This window comes from Hemitrygon akajei, chromosome 3 (assembly GCF_048418815.1).
Source record: "Hemitrygon akajei chromosome 3, sHemAka1.3, whole genome shotgun sequence".
In the NCBI taxonomy this organism is placed as follows: domain Eukaryota; kingdom Metazoa; phylum Chordata; class Chondrichthyes; order Myliobatiformes; family Dasyatidae; genus Hemitrygon; species Hemitrygon akajei.
In genome coordinates, this window is record NC_133126.1 from 163697392 (window position 1) to 163719644 (window position 22253).

At 39.9% G+C, this 22253-nt stretch overlaps 1 protein-coding gene across 4 annotated transcripts in view; it reads left to right on the top strand.

The window, feature by feature from the left end:
• Positions 1-22253, top strand: part of clcn2c (chloride channel 2c) — a 510268-nt gene that overhangs the window by 402777 nt on the left and 85238 nt on the right. For all 4 annotated transcript variants that reach the window (XM_073041207.1, XM_073041210.1, XM_073041208.1 and 1 more), the window contains exons 17-18: positions 4151-4341; positions 13307-13409. In XM_073041207.1, the coding sequence (XP_072897308.1) occupies positions 4151-4341; positions 13307-13409 (294 nt within the window). The remainder of the gene's footprint in view (positions 1-4150; positions 4342-13306; positions 13410-22253) is intronic.

A 22253-nucleotide genomic window follows, 5' to 3' on the forward strand; every position in this document is an offset into this window, starting at 1 on the left:
AACTGGTTTCTTGATTCAGAACAATTAGGTTGACATTGTTGAAATTGCCAGCAGTGTCTACATCACGTTCAATTCAATTCAAATTTAATTGTCATTCAACCATACATGAATATCCGTGAATGCAGCCAAACAAAACAGCGCTGTTCCAGGGCCAAAGTGCAGAACACAGTACCAACAGTCACACACAGCACAAAGCATGCATAGTACATACTAAACAGCAAGCATGTGTAAAATACAGTTTGTCATCTGCCAAGTGAATACTGGGTGAGGCAGCACTGACTCAAGCGTGGACACCGCACGATATCACCCTTGGTGAAGCGCACCAGTTTCAACGACTTTTTCCTGATGGCTGTAAACAAGCAACACTACAGCCTGAGGCCTAGGCCTTGCTGTGACCAAGACCACACACTTCCTCCACTGTCCGCCAATAAATCAGTGATTAAGACTTGCGGCACTCCATATTAACAATATCCAAAAGGGTCTTGAAAGAATGAGTGAATAAATGAGAAAAATGTACATTTATACTAAGAGGTAAGTAACAAAGGCGTTAAGGATGAAGAAATGTACTGCAGAAATCAAAAACAAATAAGTTGTGAGACTGGAACCAAATAGTTAAGGTAAATTGATGTTTACAATGGGAAAGGGTTGGAGGTGGTATATACTAGGAGTTGGAAAGTGTTTTCTGAATAGCATATATAAAAAAACAGTATAAATTTTCAAATCATTCCACAAATATAAATGAGAATTGGCAAACATCTAGGTAACTGGTGTCTAGCGGCAAAAGTTCACAATGGATTCGATTATGTTTTGGAAGGGAAAAGCAAGGAATAAATGTTTGGTATAAACACAAGATTCTGTAGATCCTGGAAATCTTGAGCAACACACACAAAATGCTGGAGAAACTCAGCTGGTCAGGCAGCATCTATGAAGGGGAATAAACAGCCACCGTTTCAGGCCAAGGCCCTTCAGCTGCTTTCTTCCCTCCTGCCTGACCTGCTGAGTTCCTCCAGCATTTTGTGTCTGTTGAATAAATGTTTGTAATTTATGAAGATTTGCTGAAGGCTGGGGTTGCGTAAAGTGTACAGTTTTGGTAGCAAGTTACGTACAAGGGATTCGAGCATTAAGTTAACACACTGCTGCTGGGAATTAGGAACAATGTATGTTTATGAAAGAACTGGGATGCTCATTGATTTTATCCAGAATCAAAGCTGGCTGATCAAATGCTGAGGTGTAGAAAATTTGGAATTTGGGAATGCTCCATATTCTGCAACCTATGCAATAAAGTCTGGATTATTTTAGCAGCCATGTCTCAGATTTTTGACTTTTTGATTAAGAGAGAAGGTTAAAATTGAAACTGACAAGATACTGTGGGCTGTTTTTGAATCAAACTATACATACAAGAAGTAAATTTTAAAATTTTTCCTTTTTGAATTAATTCATTGATTGATTAATTAATTGATTCAAAAACAGACAATTAAACAAGGAATTCATAAGTTAAGACAAAAATGGGAAACTGATTTGAATATTAAAATTGATGAAACAAATTGGTCAAGACTATGCCTTGACAGTATGACAAATACAAAAAATGTCCAACATAGATTAGTACAATACAATTTTTTACATCAATTATATATTACACCACAAAAAATAAATAGATTAAACCCAAATTTATCTGACCAATGTTTTCGATGTAATCAAGAAATTGGTACTTTTTTACACTCTACTTGGTCTTGTTTTAAAATTCAACCTTTTTGGATAAATTTAAGACTTTTACTGGAACAAATTATTGGAATACAACTTCCACATAACCCAATATTATTTTTATTAGGCAATATTGAAGGGGTAATACCGAAACCTAAATTGAATAAATATCAGAAAAAATTTATAAAAATTGCATTGGCAGTAGCCAAAAAATCAGTTGAAGTTACTTGGAAATCAGATTCATACTTAACTATGGACCGTTGGAATAATGAAATATTTAGCTGCATTCCACTTGAAAAAATTACTTATAATTTAAGAAATGAATATGATATATTTTTGAAAATTTGGCACCCTTATTTACAAAAGATAGGATTAAATATATAGGTCCTTCAAAGATAAAATTATTAGCTATTTGGGGAAAAAAGATAAATAAAGATGTATACTAAAGCTATTTTGAACTCCATGGAGCATGTGAGGATCTTCCGATATCCAGGCAATCTTTCTTTCTTTTTTCTTTCTTTCTTCCTTTTTTTTCTTTTTTCTTTTTTTTTAGATAGGGATGTTAAGGGGAGGGGGGAAGGCTGATATTAATTTTCATTATTCTATTATTCTATTCATTTTATGTAATTCTCTTAAAAATTTAATAAAAAATATATTTTAAAAAAAGATACTGTGGGCTACTTTAGAAAGGAAACATTGATTATGCAGAATTAAATGGAGTTTACATGTGACGTATGCTATCTTTGGTAAACGTAATGTTTAGGAATTAGATTTGTTTATGTACTTGAGCTTGTGAAAGTGTATTTTCCAGCTTGATTCCTCTCTCTCTACTTGGAAGTGCTAATCTTGTTTCAACGGGTATTGATTTAACACTGTCATTAATTCACTCGAATTAAATGGCAAAAGAGATAAAACAACATTGTTTATAACCTCTTGTGTTTTTGCTCCTTCTTCTGACATTTCCCAATATTTTTCATTTCTCTCATGCTTTCCATTTCTTTTTTCACTTCCTTCTTGCTCTTTCCTGGTGCATTTTATCATTTTCTTGCTTCCAGTTTTGTACCTATGCATTGTGTGTCTAAACTGTCCTCTTTTCCCAGATCAGTTCTTGCATCTTGTTTGGCTTTCCAATGGTTCATTGTACAGACTAATAATAATTTATATACATCTGCAATTTGTAGTCATGGATAGTTGGTATCAGTTTGTATTGAACATGTTATACTCTTTTCTGAATATTTTAAAACTGATCAGTGGCTATTTGCAAAATAACTTCATCAGTTTACAAAATTGGTAGCAGAGATCTGAAGTGATTAGCAATAGCTTATAAAAATAAAGATTAGCTCAATTAGTCACATGTACATCAAAACTTTGAAACATACAACAAAATGCATTGTCTACATCAACGACCAACCCACAGTCTTAGATGCACTAGGGTCAGCCTGTAATTGTCACCGTGCTTCCAGCAGCAACATAACATGCTTATAGCATACTAAACCTAACTTGTACTGTACACCCTTGGAATGTGGAAGGGAAACGGAGGACCTGGAGGAAATCCACACAGTCACAGGGACAACATGCAAGCTCCTTACAGACAGTGCCGGGAATTGGCCCTGCCATGTGCATTAACCTTAACAGTACTCGTTAAGTCTTTTGATGCAGAGACATGACTGTAGGTACTTCAGAAAAATAAAATGTTTTAAACACCAGTAGGCAAATTGAAAGCTCGCTGTTGTTGCTGTTCTGTGAGATTGCAAGATGATATGCATACCTAATTTGATTGAGTGGGTGTAATTTAAAATGTTCCTAACCTCTGTAGGCTACCAATTTATACTCTCTTAAATACTGCACCGGATTATTAAACTGGCAGCCATGCTGCTTCCAACATCAGTGCTTTTATTATTGTTGGTTATAACGGATTCTCTACCTGAGTTTGCAAGCTGCACATTATGCAGTGCAGGAGTGTTCCTGACTTTTCAATCTCCCACGATGAGTTGTGTAAACTAATTATAATACTGTAAATGGTTTATCCAGCTAGTAAGTCATCTTAAAGTTGTACAATGTAACCACTGATATGTATTACTTTCCCTGAAAATCTAATTTGTCTCTCCATTCTGAACAGTGTGCGACATTACTGTGGAAACCAAGCACACCCTGTGAAAACTTCTCACCCTTGTGTAATAATTCCAAAGCTCCCTTAACATACTGGGTTATTGAGGTGACCTCTGTTTGCATGGATATTGATCTTTCTATCTGCTTGGTTGTGTTAGCAAAGCAAATATGAAAATTTGAAGCAGGTATGTACAGTTGTCTGTAGCTTGAATATAGATTATTCAAGCTGACAGGGAGTAGCACTGTGATGAACTGATTGGCAGACTTCAGCATTTAGAGTTTATATTGAGTTCTGGCTTCACATTTCTATGTATCTAACATGGGATGATTTTATCTGTAGATTCCATGATTCTGCTGGGCTCCATTGAAAGGAATCATCTGCAAGCCCTTATTGATAATCAATTGAGCAGACAGAAGAGAATGGACTACCTGAGAAAGAAAACTCAGGCAGAGGAAAAGGTAGATCCCGACTCGCTCAGAATTATCGATGAAGGAAACAAAGGCGCCCCTGACGCTGGAGTCAGATTTGAGGTAAAGATTTGTATCCACATTAATAAAACATCCAAATCACTGAATAGCCGCCCATTATTTTCTCAGCTTTAAGCTGTTTTATTTCAACATTCTGTAAAAGCTGTTGGTGTTGATGGTAGGTAGTCAGCCCATGGTAAAGTGGCATTACCGGTTCTGAGACTCCTGTACTATCTGCTCAGAATGCACAGTCTGCAACACTCGTTTACAACCAGGCAGTGGGTTGATAATATTTCCCAGTATCTTTTTATTCATGGTCCAGTTAAGAGCACTAATGGTAGGACTGTCCTTTATTGACCTAGATGACCTCCTCTCTTCCCTTCTATATCCATAGTATGAGTTATTCATTGGGTGGGGTGTGTCAGGATTTAGCCCCCCCCCCCCCAATGAAGAATGGTATGAACCTTGGAAAGTAATCTGTTTGTGTGGCATTCAATCTGCTTATTATCCTAATCCAACCTGACAAACAATTGGAAGTTTCTGTCTTGTGTGGCCTGGGTAACGAGTGTATTTTGTAGATTGTTCAAACCACAGCCACATTAATGAATGGAGAAACGTTTGGTGTCACGGTAGGGTCCTTAATCATTTATTGCGGCTCAATCTTTTGATTACCAGCAGTTTTCTCAGTTTATCAATTGGAATAGGTGATTCTGGAACTGCTTCTGAGTTCCACTTGGAGCACTAACTGCCTGCACTCTAACCACATAAACACGTGGCACACAATCACATATTCCTACACGTCTTTTCCTTGTCCCCACCTAATACCTTCCCTTTCCCCTAACTTGTCAATTCCTCAGACCCTCTAAGACCTTGTATCCTGCTCCTCTGCTTCTTTCCTTTCACACAGACCCTTCAGACCCCTTCCCTCTTAAATATTTTCCTCCCCAACCTTGCTTTATCCCCTTCCTTCCCCACGACTCATGAACTGCCAGCCCTGCTGCGCCTCCAGGTACGTGATCTCCTCCCAAGTCACCCGCCACTCAAGACAGCAGCCTAGGGTAGATGTATAACCATATAACAATTACAGCACGGAAACAGGCCATCTCGGTCCTTCTAGTCCGTGCCAAACACTTACTCTCACCTAGTCCCACCGACCCGCACTCAGCCCATAACCCTGCATTCCTTTCCTGTCCATATAATGATCCAATTTTACTTTAAATGACAATACCGAACCTGCCTCTACCACTTCTACTGGAAGCTCATTCCACACAGCTACCACTCTCTGAGTAAAGAAATTCCCCCTCGTGTTACCCCTAAACTTTTGCCCCTTAACTCTCAACTCATGTCCTCTTGTTTGAATCTCTCCTACTCTCATTGGAAAAAGCCTATCCACGTCAACTCTATCTATCGCCCTCATAATTTTAAATACCTCTATCAAGTCCCCCCTCAACCTTCTGTGCTCCAAAGAATAAAGACCTAACTTGTTCTGTAACTTAAGTGCTGAAACCCAGGTAACATTCTAGTAAATCGCCTCTGTACTCTCTCTATTTTGTTGACATCTTTCCTATAATTTGGTGACCAGAACTGTACACAATACTCCAAATTTGGCCTCACCAATGCCTTGTACAATTTTAACATTACATCCCAACTCCTATACTCAATGCTCTGATTTATAAAGGCCAGCATACCAAAAGCTTTCTTCACCACCCTATCCACATGAGATTCCACTTTCACGGAACTATGCACCATTATTCCTGGATCACTCTGTTCTACTACATTCCTCAGTGCCCTACCATTTACCTTGGATGTCCTATTTTGATTATTCCTACCAAAATGTAGCACCTCACACTTATCAGCATTAAACTCCATTTGCCATCTTTCAGCCCACTCCTCTAACTGGCCTAAATCTCTCTGCAAGCTTTGAAAACCTACTTCATTATCCACAACGCCGCCTATCTTTGTATCATCTGCATAATTACTAATCCAATTTACCACCCCATCATCCAGATCATTAATGTATATGACAAACAACATTGGACCCAGTACAAATCCCTGAGGCACACCACCAGTCACTGGCCTCCAACCTGACAAACAGTTATCCACCACTACTCTCTGGCATCTCCCATCCAGCCACTGTTGAATCCATTTTACTCTAAAGATTGAACCTTCCTAACTAACCTTCCGTGTGGAACCTTGTCAAAGGCCTTGCTGAAGTCCATATAGACAACATCCACTGCTTTACCCTCGTCAACTTTCCTAGTAACCTCTTCAAAAAATTCAATAAGATTTGTCAAACATGATCTTCCACGCACAAATCCATGTTGACTGTTGCTAATCAGACCCTGTCTATCCAGATAATTATATATACCATCTCTAAGAATACTTTCTATTAATTTACCCACCACTGACATCAAACTTACAGGCCTATAATTGCTAGGTTTACTCTTAGATCCCTTTTTAAACAATGGAACCACATGAGCAATACGCCAATCCTCCGGCACCATCCCCGTTTCTAATGACATTTGAAATATTTCTGTCAGAGCCCCAGCTATTTCTACACCAACTTCCCTCAAGGTCCTAGGGAATATCCTGTCAGGATCTATAAATTTATCCACTTTTATATTCCTTAAAAGCACCAGCACTTTAATCGTCATAGTTTCCTTAACTTCCCTACTTGTTTCCCTTACCTTACACAATTCAATATCCTTCTCCTTAGTGAATACCGAAGAAAAGAAATTGTTCAAAATCTCTCAAACTCTCCCAAAAGCCTTGGGGAAGGCCCAGAACTCCATTACTGTAGGTGGATTAATAAGTCCCAACACATGTTACCCTGTCTCAACATGGTGTACGAGGCAGCATGTAGGAACCAAGCAGAAAGAGGCTGCACAACCTGCCCAACACCTGTACTAGCTGTGGCAGAATCCAAGGATCGTGTATTGAAGACCATAAGATATAGAAGCAGAATTAGGCCATTTGGCCCATCGAGTCTACTCAGCTATTTTATCATTACTGATTCATTTCCCTCTCAATCCCAATCTCCACCCTTCTCCTCATTATCCCTTCATGCGCTGACTAATCAAGAATCTATCATGCTCTGCCTTAAATATACCCAATGACTTGGCCTTCACAGCTGCCTGTAGCAGTGAATTCCACAGATTTACCACTCTCTGGCTAAAGAAATTCCTCCTTATCTCCATTTTAAATGGACACTCCTCTATTCAGATGCTGTGCCCTCTGATCTTAGACTCTCCCACCATAGGAAACATCCTCTCAAAATCCACTCTGTCGAGGTCTTTCAGCTTTCAATAGGTTTCAGTGGGAACTCCCCCCCCCCCCCCCCAATCTTCTGAATACCAGTGAGTACAGGCCCAGAGCCATCAATCAATCCCCATATGGTAACCCTTCCATTCCTGGAATCATTCTTGTGAACTTACTCTGAACCCTCTTCAATGTCCAGCACACCCTTTCATAGAAAAGGGCCCCAAAACTGCTCACAATACTCCAAGTAAGGGCTTTCCAGTGCCTTCTAAATCCTCACCATTATATCCTGGCCTTTATATTCTAGTCCTCTCGAAATGAATGCTAACATTGTATTTGCCTTCATCACCACGACTTAACCTACAAATTAACCTTTAGGGAATCCTGTACAAGGACTCCAAAGTCTCTTTACACCTCAGAGTTTTGAATTTTCTCTCCATTTAGTATGTGGTTTATGCTTTTATTTCTTTTACCAATGTGCATGATCATATACTTCTTAACACTGTATTCCATCTGCCACTTCTCTGTCCATTCTCCTAATCTGTTTAAGTCCTTCTGCTTCCTCAACACTACCTGTCCCTCCACCTATCTTCATATCATCCACAAATTTGGCCACAAAGCCATTGATTCCTTCATCAAAATCATTGGCAAATAACAGAAAAAGAAATGGTCCCAACACAGACCCCTATGGAACACTATTAGTCACCAGCAGCCAACCAGAAAAGGCTCCATTTATTCCCGGTCTCCATTTGCCTCCTGCCAATGAGCCAATGCTCTATCCATGCTAGTATCTTTCCTGTAATACCATGGACTCTTACCTCGTTAAGCAGCCTCATGTGCAACACCTTGTCAAAGGCCTTCTGAAAATACAGGTATACAACATCAAGCGATTCTCCTTTGTCTATCCTGCTTGTTACTTCCTCAAGTAATTCCAACAGATTTGTTAGGCAAGATTTTCTCTGAAGAAAACCATGCTGATTTCAGCCTATTTTATCATGTGCCTCCAAGTACCCCAAAACTACTCCTTAACAATCAACTCCAACATCTTCCTAACCGTTGAGGTTAGGCTAACTGGCCTATAATTTTCTTCCTTCTGCTTCTCACCTTTCTTAAATAGTGGAATGACATTTGTAATTTTCCATTCCTCTGGAACCATGCCAGAATCATTTGATTCTTGAAAGATCATTGCTAATGCCTCCATGGTCTCTTCAGCCACCTCTTTCAGAACCCTTGGATGTAGACCATCTGGTCCAAGAGCTTTATCTACCTTCTCCCTAGTAAAGGCAACTTCACTCATTTCTGCCACTGCTTCCATCATATTGCTAGTGTCTTCCACAGTGAAGAGTGATGCAAAATACTTAAGTCACCTCAGAATCCAAAGAGAAAGAGCAAGATCTGGTTACCCATCTTGTGCATCACATTTGCCTCAAGGTAGCAGTCACACTTCTGATTGGGACTATTCTGAGTTTAGTAATTCTACCTCAGCAGATAACTTGGGTTGACACTGTGATGCAGTAAGGAAGAAGTGCTTCAATGTAAGGGATCCAGCTTTTTGGATAAGATTTCTCTAATCACTGATATAAAGAGTAGTCAGAAACTGCCTTTCCTAATTCCTTAAACTCTGCATGCAAGATCTCATTCCATTTGATCCTGTCTTATGATATCAGTAAAGACCACAATCTCTGACTGTTCAACTGTTCCCCTTCAGAATTTAGGCAGAGTTTCCATAATATCCTAGAATCGCATCTGCAGTCAAAGAAATGTCCACCTGATCCCCCAAAGGTAGAATATTGAACTATAACTATTAAAGCCTTAACTTTTCACTTCCCTCCTCTCGAGTTGAACCACCCATAGTACTTTAGCCTTTACTGCCCACAAGAAAACCCTTTTCCCTTATCATTACTCAGAAAGAAACTGCTGGCCAGAGAACAAAATGCCCTTGGGCTTTTTCTAGAAACCTGCTTGCTACTCTTTGTTTTTACTGCTGAGCACTCTCTTGAGATGTAGCATGATCCCCTCCAAAAATATGCTATCCATGATATACTCAGCCGTGTGACATCAGTTATTGCTGAACCTCCAAGACCCAGATCCAAGTCTCCACCAACAAACAAGACGTATCCAGGACTGAGGATGTGCCCTGGGGTTTTTATGGTGCAGGATCCACAGTCCACTGAATTAAGAGAAATAGAATAAGTTACCTTTAGTGACAAATTACTTGTTTCATATCCCTGAATAACTATTTATAATTTACCAAAAGATTATTTTAGTTCACTGTATTATATTTTATATGCTTTTTTTTGTAAACCTCACAAGCCCTTCCCCCCCCCCACCCCCCCCCCTCCCATTATTTGTAAGCTCAATAAGCTTTCTTTCCTATTATCTTTTTAAACTCTCTTGGGCTCTCCCAGCCACATTTCTTTCAAACACACTGGCTTTCTGTTTCCCACATCACCTTTAAAGTCACTGGGTCTCTGTTTGTCACCATCCTTTAGAAGTTATTGGGGATCTATCTCCAGTGATCCTTTCACATTCACTCTCTCCATCTCCTTTGCTCTTTTGCTAGTTATTATTTGGGGTCTCTGTCTATTGTGCTCCTTTTAAACCTCCTTTTCTCAGTGATCTAGTCTTCAAGAAAAGTCTTTTCTGCATTCTTTGGCATTTTTTGTATCCTGAAATTCTCAAGTTTTTTGAGACAGTGAATCAGGAACAGGACAAATGTGCCTATTATCAGCAATCTTCCAAATCCTTTGAACTTAATATATTTGCTATAGTTTGCCGCCCACACTTTTCCACTGTTTGGAAGCAAAACGTCAGTACATTATCTTTGTTAATTTTTCTGTTGCACAAGCATTAATTGCAATCTGTGCTCTCTGCTTTGAAAACACGAACATTTGAAAAAGGGTTTTGTTCACTGCTTCAGGGAGGAAGATTCCATGTCTCTGAACTCTCTTTGTAAAGATGATAAGAATAGTCTCACGTTTACAGGGAATAGATAAGGTTCTAAAGCAAGTTAAATTGACATTTTTCCTCTATTGCAGCTTGTATAATCTCAGCGTTCTCAGAATTACTTCATCCTATAATTTTTAAAGAAAAAAATTTACTTGAAATAAAGACACAAGAGTCCAGACTGTGGGAATGTAGAGCAAGAAATAAACTGCGGGAGAAACTCAGCAGGTCAGGCAGCATCTGTGGAGGCAATGGTTTCAAGTCAAGGCCCTTCATTGGCCCTGGAGAGAGTGTGGAAGGGAGATGGCCAGTATAAAAAGGTGAGGGAGAGGGGTGTGGAAGAGACGATGGGCTGATGGAGTCAGGTTTGGGGAAGGGTGGATTCGGGGGTCAGAAGATGGTGGGTACTAGGTAGAACCCGATAAGGAGGGAGACAAATGGATCACCCATTTTTTTGGGGGGGAGTTGGAGGATGAGAGGATGGTGGAGGCAGAGGTAAAAGCAGTGATTAGATGGTAATAAGTGCAGATGCTGGAATCTGATGAGTAAGGCAGGTGGTAAGTAGAACAAGTTAAGGAAGGGCTGATGAGCAGATGGAACCAGTTGGCGAATGGATGGGAGGCTGAGGAGGCCAGTATGTTAAGTGGGTGATACTCAGATGAGGCAACATACACAAAATGCTGGAGGAATTCAGTGGGTCAGGCAGCATCTCTGGAAGAGAATGAACAGTTGATATTTAGGGTCAAGACCTGGAAGGGGGAAGATTGCAGAATAAAAAGATAGGGGGAGGTGAGTGAGGCTAGCTGGAAGGTGACAGCTGAAGCCAGGTGGGTGGGAAAGGTCAAAGGTTGGAAAAGAAAGAATGTGATAGGAGAGGAGAATGGACCACAGGAGAAAGGGAAAGATGAGGGGATCCAAGGGGAAGTAATAGGCAGGTCAGAAGAAGTAAATTCAGAGTACCTGTCTTGGAAAATACTAGACCATAAAACATAGGAACAGAATTAGGCCAGTTGGCCCATTGAGTCTGCTCCACCATTCAATCATGGCTGATCCTTTTTTCCCTCCTCGGCCCCACTCTCCAGCCTTCTCCCTGTAACCTTTGATGCCATGGCCAATCAAAAGCCTCTCAATCTCCACCTTAAATACATCCAGCAATCTGGCCCCCACAGCTGCCTGTGGTAACAAATTCACCACCCTCTGGCTCTTGATATTTCTCTGCATCTGTTTTAAATGGACACCCCTCAATCCTGAGGCTGTGCCCACTTGTCCAACACTCCTCCACGATGAGAAATATGCTTTCCACATCTACTCTGTCTAGGTCTTTCAACATTTGAAAGGTTTCAATGAGATCCCCCCTCCCCTTCTAAATTCCAGTGAGTATAGGCCCAAAGTCATCAAATGTTCCTCATATGATAACCATTTCATTCCAGGAATCATCCTTGGGTACCTCCTCTGAACCCTCTCCAATGGCAGCACATCTTTTTTTAGATGAGGAGCCCAAAACTGTTCACAATAACATGATGTGATAAATGTAGGTAAATTTTAACAATTGAACATTGACTCTGCATTGTAGGTTTCTGCTCACCTGCACTGTCCATAAATTGATATTAGAAAATCCAGCATTTCCTCACTTGTAGTCAAAAATGTTAATTGAACTGAAGAGCAATGGGTGCCATTTTCATTGCTGACCTTTAGACTGAGAAATTTATTTATGAAATGAACAATATTTTAAGTCAGTTCTACTGTTTATAGCTGACTGGTGTTATCAGTTCAGTCAAATGTCAATAAAATTCTATCAAGCAGCAAGATCAATGTTTAAAGGGATGGTAAACATGGTCTCAGTATTATTTTTTATTTGTACAAATTGTCTTCATTTGCACATTGGCCGTTTATCATTTTTTGTTTATATAGCTTTTCATAAATTGTGTTGTATTTCTTTATGTTCCTGCAAGAAAATGAATCTCAGGGTAGTTTATGGTAACATATACATACTTGGATAATAAATTCACTTTGAAACTTGAATTTTAAAGTTTGAATTGCATCCTATGTCCAAGGGGAAAAGTTGTTGACCAGGAAATCTTTTCTTGAAGTCCAGTCATGATGACATTAGTGATACTATCCTCTCAACAGAGCAGGCTTCCAATTCATTCAAGACTTAACTGCAAACCCATGGGTTTCATCAACCTCAATACATGGGTCTCAATACAGACCAAATTCAAACAGAACATGGGAGATATAATTGCTTAAAGCATTCCTTTGCCAATGAATGTGAAGTTAAATGAAGGACAGTGACATTACATTCTACCTTTGACCAATAAAACTCTTTTAAAAATAAAAACAGATACTGGCTTGCAATCTTCAAACTAATTTATGAATGTTGCTGCAGCATTATGTAAGAGGAATAGTGAAGATGAGGATTTTTGGGGTACAAGGTTACATACAGGAATTTATATAGTGGGAGAAGTCCAGGACCAGAGGGCATGGTCTCAGAATAGGACAACTCTTAAGAACAGAGATGAGAAGGAATTTCTTTAGCCAGAGGGTGGTGAATCTGTGGAATTCATTCCTGCAGATGTCTGTGGAGACAAAGTCACTGGGTATATTTAAAGCAGAGGTTGATAATTGGAGTATTAAAGGTTATAGGGAAAAGGCAGGAGAATAGTTTTGAGGAGGATAATATATCAGCCATGATAGAATGGCAGATAAGACTCGATGGGGCAAATGCCCTAATTCCACTCCTGTGTCTTATGGTCTATGGAGTTGTGGTTTCTGATGATACTACAATGACTCATGCTTTTCTGAACACACTATTCTTTCTCCAAAGGTTGGAACTGAGCAATCATCATTTTCTCCAGCTCGAAGTGGATCACAGAAGCCGCTGAAGCCAGCACTAAAGCGAGTCCCAAGCAGTGTACACGATATGTCGGGTATGTGCAAGTTTCATGTGGATAAGAATAGATATTATAAAGTTTTCGTAACAGTAATTTCTTAGAAACAGTTCTTTCACTGTAAGTGTTTAGATGTCTCCAAATGCTTGTCCATTGAGGCCATATGTGCCAATAGATTCACATCTGCTGATTTCTTTTTGATACTGGAAATTATGCAAAAATTGCATCAGTTAACTAGATTATATTCTGAAATTTGATTTTCAGTTCAATAAGACATTTTATGTGAGAATAACTTAAGATGAAAAGATTTGACTGATTTCTGGCCAGCTTGAAAGCCACTGCATGAACATCTACACATTGTATTAGAAATTATGCCTGCTAGTGTTTCTTTCTTGTCTATAGTTTCTGCTTTCTGTTCTTGTACCTACATTTATAATGGAGGCCACCAAGGCAAAGCAGATGTAATTACGGTCAACTCCTGGTGTAGGTATGAGAGAAGGGGTATTATAAATGTGGACAAGAAAGTGTTGAAATTACAAAGGTGTGATCAAAATATTAAATGTGGATTGAATCAGTACACATTGATCCTTTGGCCTTCCTCACTTGGACTAAAACATTTCTTGCCTGTGTGTGCAAGTTACCACTGGATATGTGTATTAGAATAAGCTAATAATCTTGCTGGCTTTTACCAGTAGAACAAAACTTAAAGGCATGAGTAAAGATGGACTTCTGATAGTTTCGCTCAGCTGATTGTCAATTCCAGAATAATTGTGCTGCACCAGTGAACTCCTTGTTGATTCCAGTGGGGAATTATGAACAGCTGCAGTTGTACAATGGAGGCCAGGCAATCAGTCCAGCGAGCTTTCCCGAGGTCATCTGGTACAAGTCCCGCATCCGCATTGAATTCAATTGAATGGAACAGCTAAACATAGAAACATCAGCACAGGACAAATTCTTTTTTTATGGATTTCGCTGAATCTACTTAAGTACATTTTATTCTTCTGTTTGCTGGTATCTTTGTGAATTTATTTTTAAAACTTAAGAATTTAAAATGCTTTACTTGTATTTTTTTAAGTTCGATTCTTTTGGATGTTTGTGAGAGATGCAGACTTACATTCAATCTGCCTAACAAAATCCAGAGGCAGGGACTGACTGTTACTCAGGAAAGGTCTCTGCCTCGAAATGAGTCTCACAAATCAGCTCGTGCTGGGTTCTCGGGAATTAATTGTGCTTGGAACCTCTGCTCTAGATAAGAGCCATCTATAAGGGTAGATGGAAGGTGAACCCGCTCGCAAGGTCTGAGTCAGCCTTTCAGTTTCATCAATGAATTATCCACAATAATGTGAAATGCTAATCACTCTTAAAGAGAGTAGCAAAAGAACATGCAAACTCATTTCTGCTGTCATTACTTAATACAGCTTCCTGTATGGTAGCTGTATTGATCATGTAGTAATGTAAATATATTGATTTACATAAGTTGGGAGTACACACTGAGTATTTTGTATATTTTAAAATCTCATGCAAAATTAATTAATGTTTAAAAAATAAAAGTATCGGGTTGTTATAAATGAGCAATGTAGGTTAACTATTGAAACCATAAGGTTCATATATATAACATTTATAATCAGGATCAGTTTGTGGAAAGGTTTACACCATCTGATTGATATTAGTAAATATACTGTGTTATTCACTTTCGATTGTGTGTTTTTATGTTCGTTCGCTTCTACACGTGTCCTGCAGTGTCTCGTGCTGAGAGATAAGATAGCTGTAAATCTGGAGCAGGCTTTATTAATCTGAGCCACCCAGCAGGGAGTATGAGAAAACAGCTAAGCAATGAATCAATTTTCTCACCTCTCTAGAAGGTATCTTTGATGTTCCTGATGTCTACTCACAGTAGTACAGCTGAGATTGGGAACCGATAGACTGTAGATCATTGCTACAAAGCTGCACCATATCCCGGTGCACTGCACTCTTCCTTCCACTTCAGTCTGCCTTTACAAAGACTCTAGCTGGATGGATACTGTTATTTCCACAACACTCCCAACCCATATATCTGCCAGTTCAATAACTGGCAATTCTTTTTTTCAGCAACATTCAGCGTAAAGTCTCTTATTTCCCGAGCGAGAGATGCTAACAACCATATTTCGGTCATTTTGCATCAGTCTAGAAACCTGACATTTTTTCTAGTGGGCACTGAGTACTTTTCGGCCCTGCTGCAATTTCTGATTGAGGTATGAGGGATAATGTAGTTTGCCTAACCTTGTTCCTTTCAAACAATTCTAGGAAAACGTGGAAAATGTTGGATGAGAGTGACCACTGCTGGGTACTCCTGAAACAATATGGCAAAATGCCAGGCCAGTTCAGCTGCGAGACTGAGTGAAAGCAGCGCTGCTTTCACCCTTGAGCAACTCTGCATTGCACTGTCAACCCGAAACCCCTACGTCTGCTGATCCCACTCCCAATATTCCCCTCAACTTTATCAGGCAATTTGCCCTACCTGCTCAAGGAATTATTGATGGGCAATAAATGGTTGTCTTCCCACATCCCATTTCTTTAAAAAAGCACATATAAAAGTTGAAATGCAATTCTTATTCAGACAATTCAGACAAGCCTTGGACCATTTATAAGCCATGTGCTACAGTCAGCTTATTTATCAGAAGTCTGTCGAAAGCCCTGTTGAAATCTGTAAAGAATCGATATTCACTGCATCAATCAAGGCAACAACTAGCACCAATTTATCTAAAGGATGACTATATCAATGGTATATGTTGTCCATTCCCATTAGCCACAGGAAAGTGATGGTGAGCTAGAATGGACCTTTGCAGACCCTTCCTCCTGAGGTTCTCCTCAGTGTTGTTAGATAAGAGCTTCAGGGCATTGATGAAGAAGACCTTCAAGTCAGGATGTTCTGCAGATGTGAGCAAAACCTCGAGGTAGCGTTGTTCCAATGCGCTAGCTGCCCTGCAGACCAATTGTGGTTTATCTTGTACTCCAATTCACCTACAGCCGATCAGCACCAGCATTTGCCTGGAACGCACACAAAATGCTGAGGGAACTCAGCGTGCCAGGCATTATCGAGGAAAAGAGTACAGTCGACATCTTGGGTCGAAACCCTTCAGCAGGTCTGTGTGTGTTGCTCGGATTTCCAGTATCTGCAGATTTTCTCTCGTTTGAAATCATTTGCCTTCCTAATTGCTGACATCCGAGTTGCTCTGGTCCTGTCCAAGTAGTTGAGGCAAGAAACTGCAGTGCGTCCTATAAGACCATAAGATATAGGAGCAGAAGTGGGCCATTCGGCCCATCCAGTCTGTTCCGCCATTCAATCATAGCCTGATCCAATTCTTCCAGTCATCCCCATTCCCCTGCCTTCTCCCCATACCCTTTGATGCCCTGGCTAATCAAGAACATATCTATCTCTGCCTTAAATGCACCCAATGACTTGCGCTCCACAGCCGCTTGTGATAACAAATGCTACAGATTTACCACCCTCTGACTAAAGTAATTTCTCTGCATCTCTGTTCTAAATGGATGTCCTTCAATCCTGAAGTCGTGGCCTCAATTCCTTGACTCCCCTAACATGGGAAATAACTTTGCCATATCTAATCTGTTCAGGCCTTTTGACATTCGGAATGTGATGCACAAGCCATATACAGCAAGGATGGAAAGACGTAGAAACATAGAAAACCTACAGCACAGTACAGGCCCCTCGGCCCACAAAGCTGTGCTGAACTGCCTAGGCTTACCCATAGCCCTCTATTTTCCTAAGCTCCCTCTACCTATCTAGGATTCTCTTAAAAGAACCTATCAAATCCGCCTCCACCACCGTCACCAGCAGCCCATTCCATGCACTCACCACTCTCTGCGTATAAAAACTTACCCCTGACATCTCCTCTGTACCTACTTCCAAGCACCTTAAAACTATGCCCTCTCATGCTAGCCATTTCAGCCCTGTGGAAAAGCCTCCAACTATCCACATGATCAATACACCTTGCACACTTCTATCAGGTCACCTCTCATCCTCCGTTGCTCCAAGGAGAAAAGGCCGAGTTCACTCAACATATATAGTACAAACCAAGCAAGCTTCTTTCTACCAAGGTGGGAGAGAAAAGATTTAAAAGGAACCTGGAAGGAAACCTTTTTACACAGAGGGTGACGCATATATGGAACCTGCAGCAAGCTGTAGAGGACGGTACACTTACAGTATCTGTGTTTAAAAGACTTTTAGTCAGGTACATGGATAGAAAAGGTTTATAGGGATATTGTCCAAATGTAGGCAAATCTAGCTTGGTCAGTATGGATGAGTTAAGCCAAAGTGCCTGTTTCAGTGCTGTATGACTCCTGATGAATGAATAGAGGTGTTATGGGTAGGTTGATCATGCTCTCGAATTGTGACCTGCAGACATGGGGAAGGCAACGGGGTTTCAGGAGATGATCGTGTGCCTCAGGGTACCCGCCCTGCTTTTGTCACTGGTCTTCAGTTTCTGGTCTTGGTGACTCTGAGGATATTACTATAATTTTGTGATTTGGTAACACCATTGAAAGTCAGAAGTGTTAAGACTATCGTGTTGGAAATGGTCGCTGTTTGGCTGTGTGTCAGCACAGGGTGGTTCACTTTCTGAGGAGTTTCAAATGGAATGAATGTTGTGCTCTCATCAGCCAACATGATGAAAAGAGGCTCATTGTTGAAGCAGCTGAATATGGTTGAGCAGCAGACACTCATTCAGCAGTGGACCTTCTGTACTGATTGCTGTGCAGCAGCTGTAATCATTTTCCTTTGTATGTTTGCTGATGATTGGCCAAATTAGGTTTTCTTGCTTTTTCTGAACAGGCAAGTTTCCATGTTGTTAGGTAGATGCAAGTGTTACAACTGTGCAGGATCAATTTATCTGGATATTTGGCTAATTCTGGAGCACATCTTTAGATAAGAATAACAATATGATGGACTCTTGAACTCATAATCTACCTCATTATGAATTTGCTCTTTATTGCTTACCTGCACTGCACTCTCTCTGTAGCTTTCACCCTGCATTGTTACCTTGTTCTACCTCAATGCACTGTGTAGTGATTTGATCCGTATGGTCAGTGCATGAGACAAAGCTTCTCACTATCCCTTAGTACATGTGACAATAATAAACCATTACCATCTGATACCAGTGCCAGTTTATTGCTGCGGCAAGGGTTGTCTGGTTCTTTACCCTCACTGTGGGCACTGCATTCAGTCATTTCTTGGTGTCACATGGAGAGAGTCACATTGCTTCCTGTGACAGTAGGGATCTCTCACCCATTTATCACATTTAGCTGAACCTGCATACAACTCCACGCTCATACTGTAACCTGCCGTTGTTGAGGCTCTAAGAACATCTCCACTTCAGTAGGGTTTTAATTGTCCACAATCATCTATGACTGCAATTTAGTATGCCCGCTACCAGTAACCATGACCTGAAATTCAAAAATCATATCATCCAGCTTCTCCTGTTTATTCTTATCTTTCATTCAGAGCTTGACTGTCTTTCTTCATTACTGCATGATAGGTGCCAACTTTACTGCCTTCTTTGGCCTTGACGTTTTTTGTCCCACGAAAAAAATATTGTAAAACTGGAAGGGTTGTTGTTGTCTGAGCTGGGAATGGATGAAAGTTTTTTGTTCTTTCAAAGCATGTTAGAACCTTAACTACTTATAATTTCATTTATGTGCCGCTTTTATTAACAGTTGCAATATAAATTAAAATATTGGAGAGAATAGTTCAGATAACGTGTCCAAATTAAATGTTGTTCGTGCTAATTTTCTGGTTGCAAAATGCTTTTCTATAATGTCAAAATTAGGATTTTTGATCATTTAAAAATAAACATTTTGTTTCTGTGGGTCTTCCTATTATTAATGTAAATGCGTCTTTTATTCTGTTCAACCTTTCAAACAGATTTTAGTAAGTTTTCATGTGATTTACAGTTCAGTCAAATCATAACATTGCAACTGTACAGGTAGCTATAAAATATTTGAGGACCATCAGATGAATCTGTAATATATTTAGAGATATAATTTAAATATCAGGTACTTTAACCTGGAATGCACTGAAATTCACTTCAATGCAGATCTTTCAATTATTAACTCACCTCATGAAAGAGAAATTCATGGTCCAAATTTTCTCTTATTTGTTGCTGGAAAGCTTATTTTGAACATACACAGAGCCATGCTTCCAGCTCCATGAAATGTCATAATGTGCTGCAAGTAAAAGAATGTTGTTTGGATTTCATTGCTTAGAAATAAGAAATTAGGATCAGATTGCTATCGTGTCAGAACAAGAGAAGGTGATATATATTCTAAGGATGATTTGTATTAACTGGAGATGAAATAATAACAAGAAAGCAGAGCTCCTCTTTTTTTTTAAAAAGCCATTACAGTGAGGTGAGGGGGCTGTGGGATCAAACTGGATTCATACAAACTTAAGTCTCATGTCACATAATTTTAATATCATGTCGCATAACTCCTAATACCTTAACTTCTGGGCAGTATGACAGAAAAGAAGCCAGAACCTAGCTGAGAAATAGTTTGATTCTGTTCTTGCATTTAAATAGTTCATTAACACCGTAGACTGACTTCTCAATTGTTTATTATCTGTTTGTGCATCTAATCAGAAATTATCACAAAGTCTCTCTTCCACATTGAAAAATCTATCAGGTTCCCTGTTTAGAGAATTAAATGTTTTCCAAACAGTTACCTTATTAGTAGATAAGAGCGTGCGCAGAGAGAACCCTCAAAACAATTTGCTCGATTAATAGCTCCTTAAACCGAATCAAATCATTCATTCCGTCCTATTTCATCACCACTCTTAATTTTTGTATATTTTCAGATTTCACTCTTCATTTTGCTAAATAGTACAATCCTTTAGAATATCTCAGAAAAGGTTTGGAGGTTCAGAATTTGGTGCTGCCTTGCTGTTTTCTGTTCAGTGTTGTCAGGCTGCTCTTAAGTAGTTTCAGCATTTAGCTCTTCTGAGTGATGACTCACATTGCCGCATTTAAATTCTGGTCCAAATATTAGTGTCCACTCCATCAAGCTACCCTGCATCCAGAAAATCACTAGGTAAATCAAAGCTTGATTTAAATAATTAATCTGACTTTGTGCTCGTTGAGGTGAACTTTACACATCAAGATATATTAAGTTTATTTCATAGATAAAGCTTATTTATGTGTAACAAAGCAATGTTAGAAAAATGCTACATTGCATAAGTATCTTGCCTGACTTCAGGCTATTTTCTAAATCCTCCCTTTATGTTCATACGTCACTGCACAACTATTTTAGTAGTAATTTCATGATTTTTCTCTTTAACATTTTAGCTGCTCCTGTCATTGTCCTATCCTCATAGGAGGTTTAGATTTCATTCTTTATACAAGGGTTGGTTACCTGAGCCTTTACATTCTTCCTTTGAAACTAGCTTCAAGTACAGGACAAGAAAGAATGTTTTACCACTGTTTTCCATGAAAGACTTGATGAGCCATTTCTCAGGGTTTTGAGGAGTTGGCTTTGGAGAGAGTAGATGCATTGGTTACTACCTTCCAAAATTCCATAGGTTTTTACAATGGCTCCCAAAGAATAGAAGGTAGCAAGTCTAAGCCCACTACAAAAGAAATGAGGAAGAGAGCAAACAAGATGCAATCAATCAATTAGCCTGACATAAGAGTTATGAAAATGCTGAAATCTTTTATTAAGATAGTGGTGGCAGGGCATTTAGAAATTGATTTGGTAAACAGGATGGAGTTGTGGACAATGAAGAAGGTTGTTAAATGATACAGAAGGTTATAGTTCAGTTACACATCTGGGTGGAGAAAGGCCAGATGGAGGTTAACCTGAGCAAATATGAGCCATGGCACTTTGGCTGGTCAAAGTAAGGGGAAAATATACAGATAATGGCAGGACCGTTAAGAGCATTGATGATCTTGTGGTCCAGGTCCATACCTCTCTGAAAGTAGGAACGCACGTAGGAAAGAATGGTAAGAAGGTACGTGGCCAGCTTGTCGTCGTTGCTAGGGGCCTTGAGTATAATAGTCTGGAGGTAATGCTACATATGTGCAAAGCTTTGGTTAGGCTGTACTTGGATGATAATGTGCAGTTCTGGTTGCCCCATTACAGTAAGTGTGTAGAGGGTTTGGAAAGAATGCAGAAGGTGTTTACCAGGATGCTGCCTGGATAGAAAGGATTAGCTATCAGGAGAGGTTGGAAAACTTGGGCTGTTTTCTCTGGAGCACTGGACACAGTGGGGGGGGGGGGGGGCGAGGATTTCGGATTTAGAAATGGTCTGCTGGGGGCAGTCTGCAAGGGTCGTCATAAACTCTGGTGCCATCGTAGCATGCCCACGATTTTCAGCAGAGGAGAACAAGAAGCAACAACAACAACAACAAGATAATAGCATCAAAAAAAAAACCTTTCCCACCCACCTCCCACTCACACAGACAGGCCTCCAATTCCAAGACAGGCTGCCTCCAGGTCTCCAATCTTGGCCCTGAACTCCCAAACTTACAAACATCAGGACTTGAACTTTGGACTTCACCTCAGATGTCACCGATTATGGGTTTGACCTTCGAGCCTAAACCCCATGACATGCCAATCACAAGTTTGACCTTTGGACCTCAATTTCTACACGATCACAGACCCCAGTTCTGACTTAATTTACCCAAACCTCTGAACCCTTCAGGCATCTACCTTCAGCCTTCTACATCAGGACTTGCCATACTCTGACCTTCATCTTTGCCCTCTAGACCACTCTGCCTTCTAGCTATCGACCCCTAATCTCGCTTATCACCAGTGTCACTTCAAGCCTTGACTCCCGACTCATACGATCTCTGACTCCAGTGCTCTGGGGGTGGGGGAGGGGGTTCACAGGTTTGC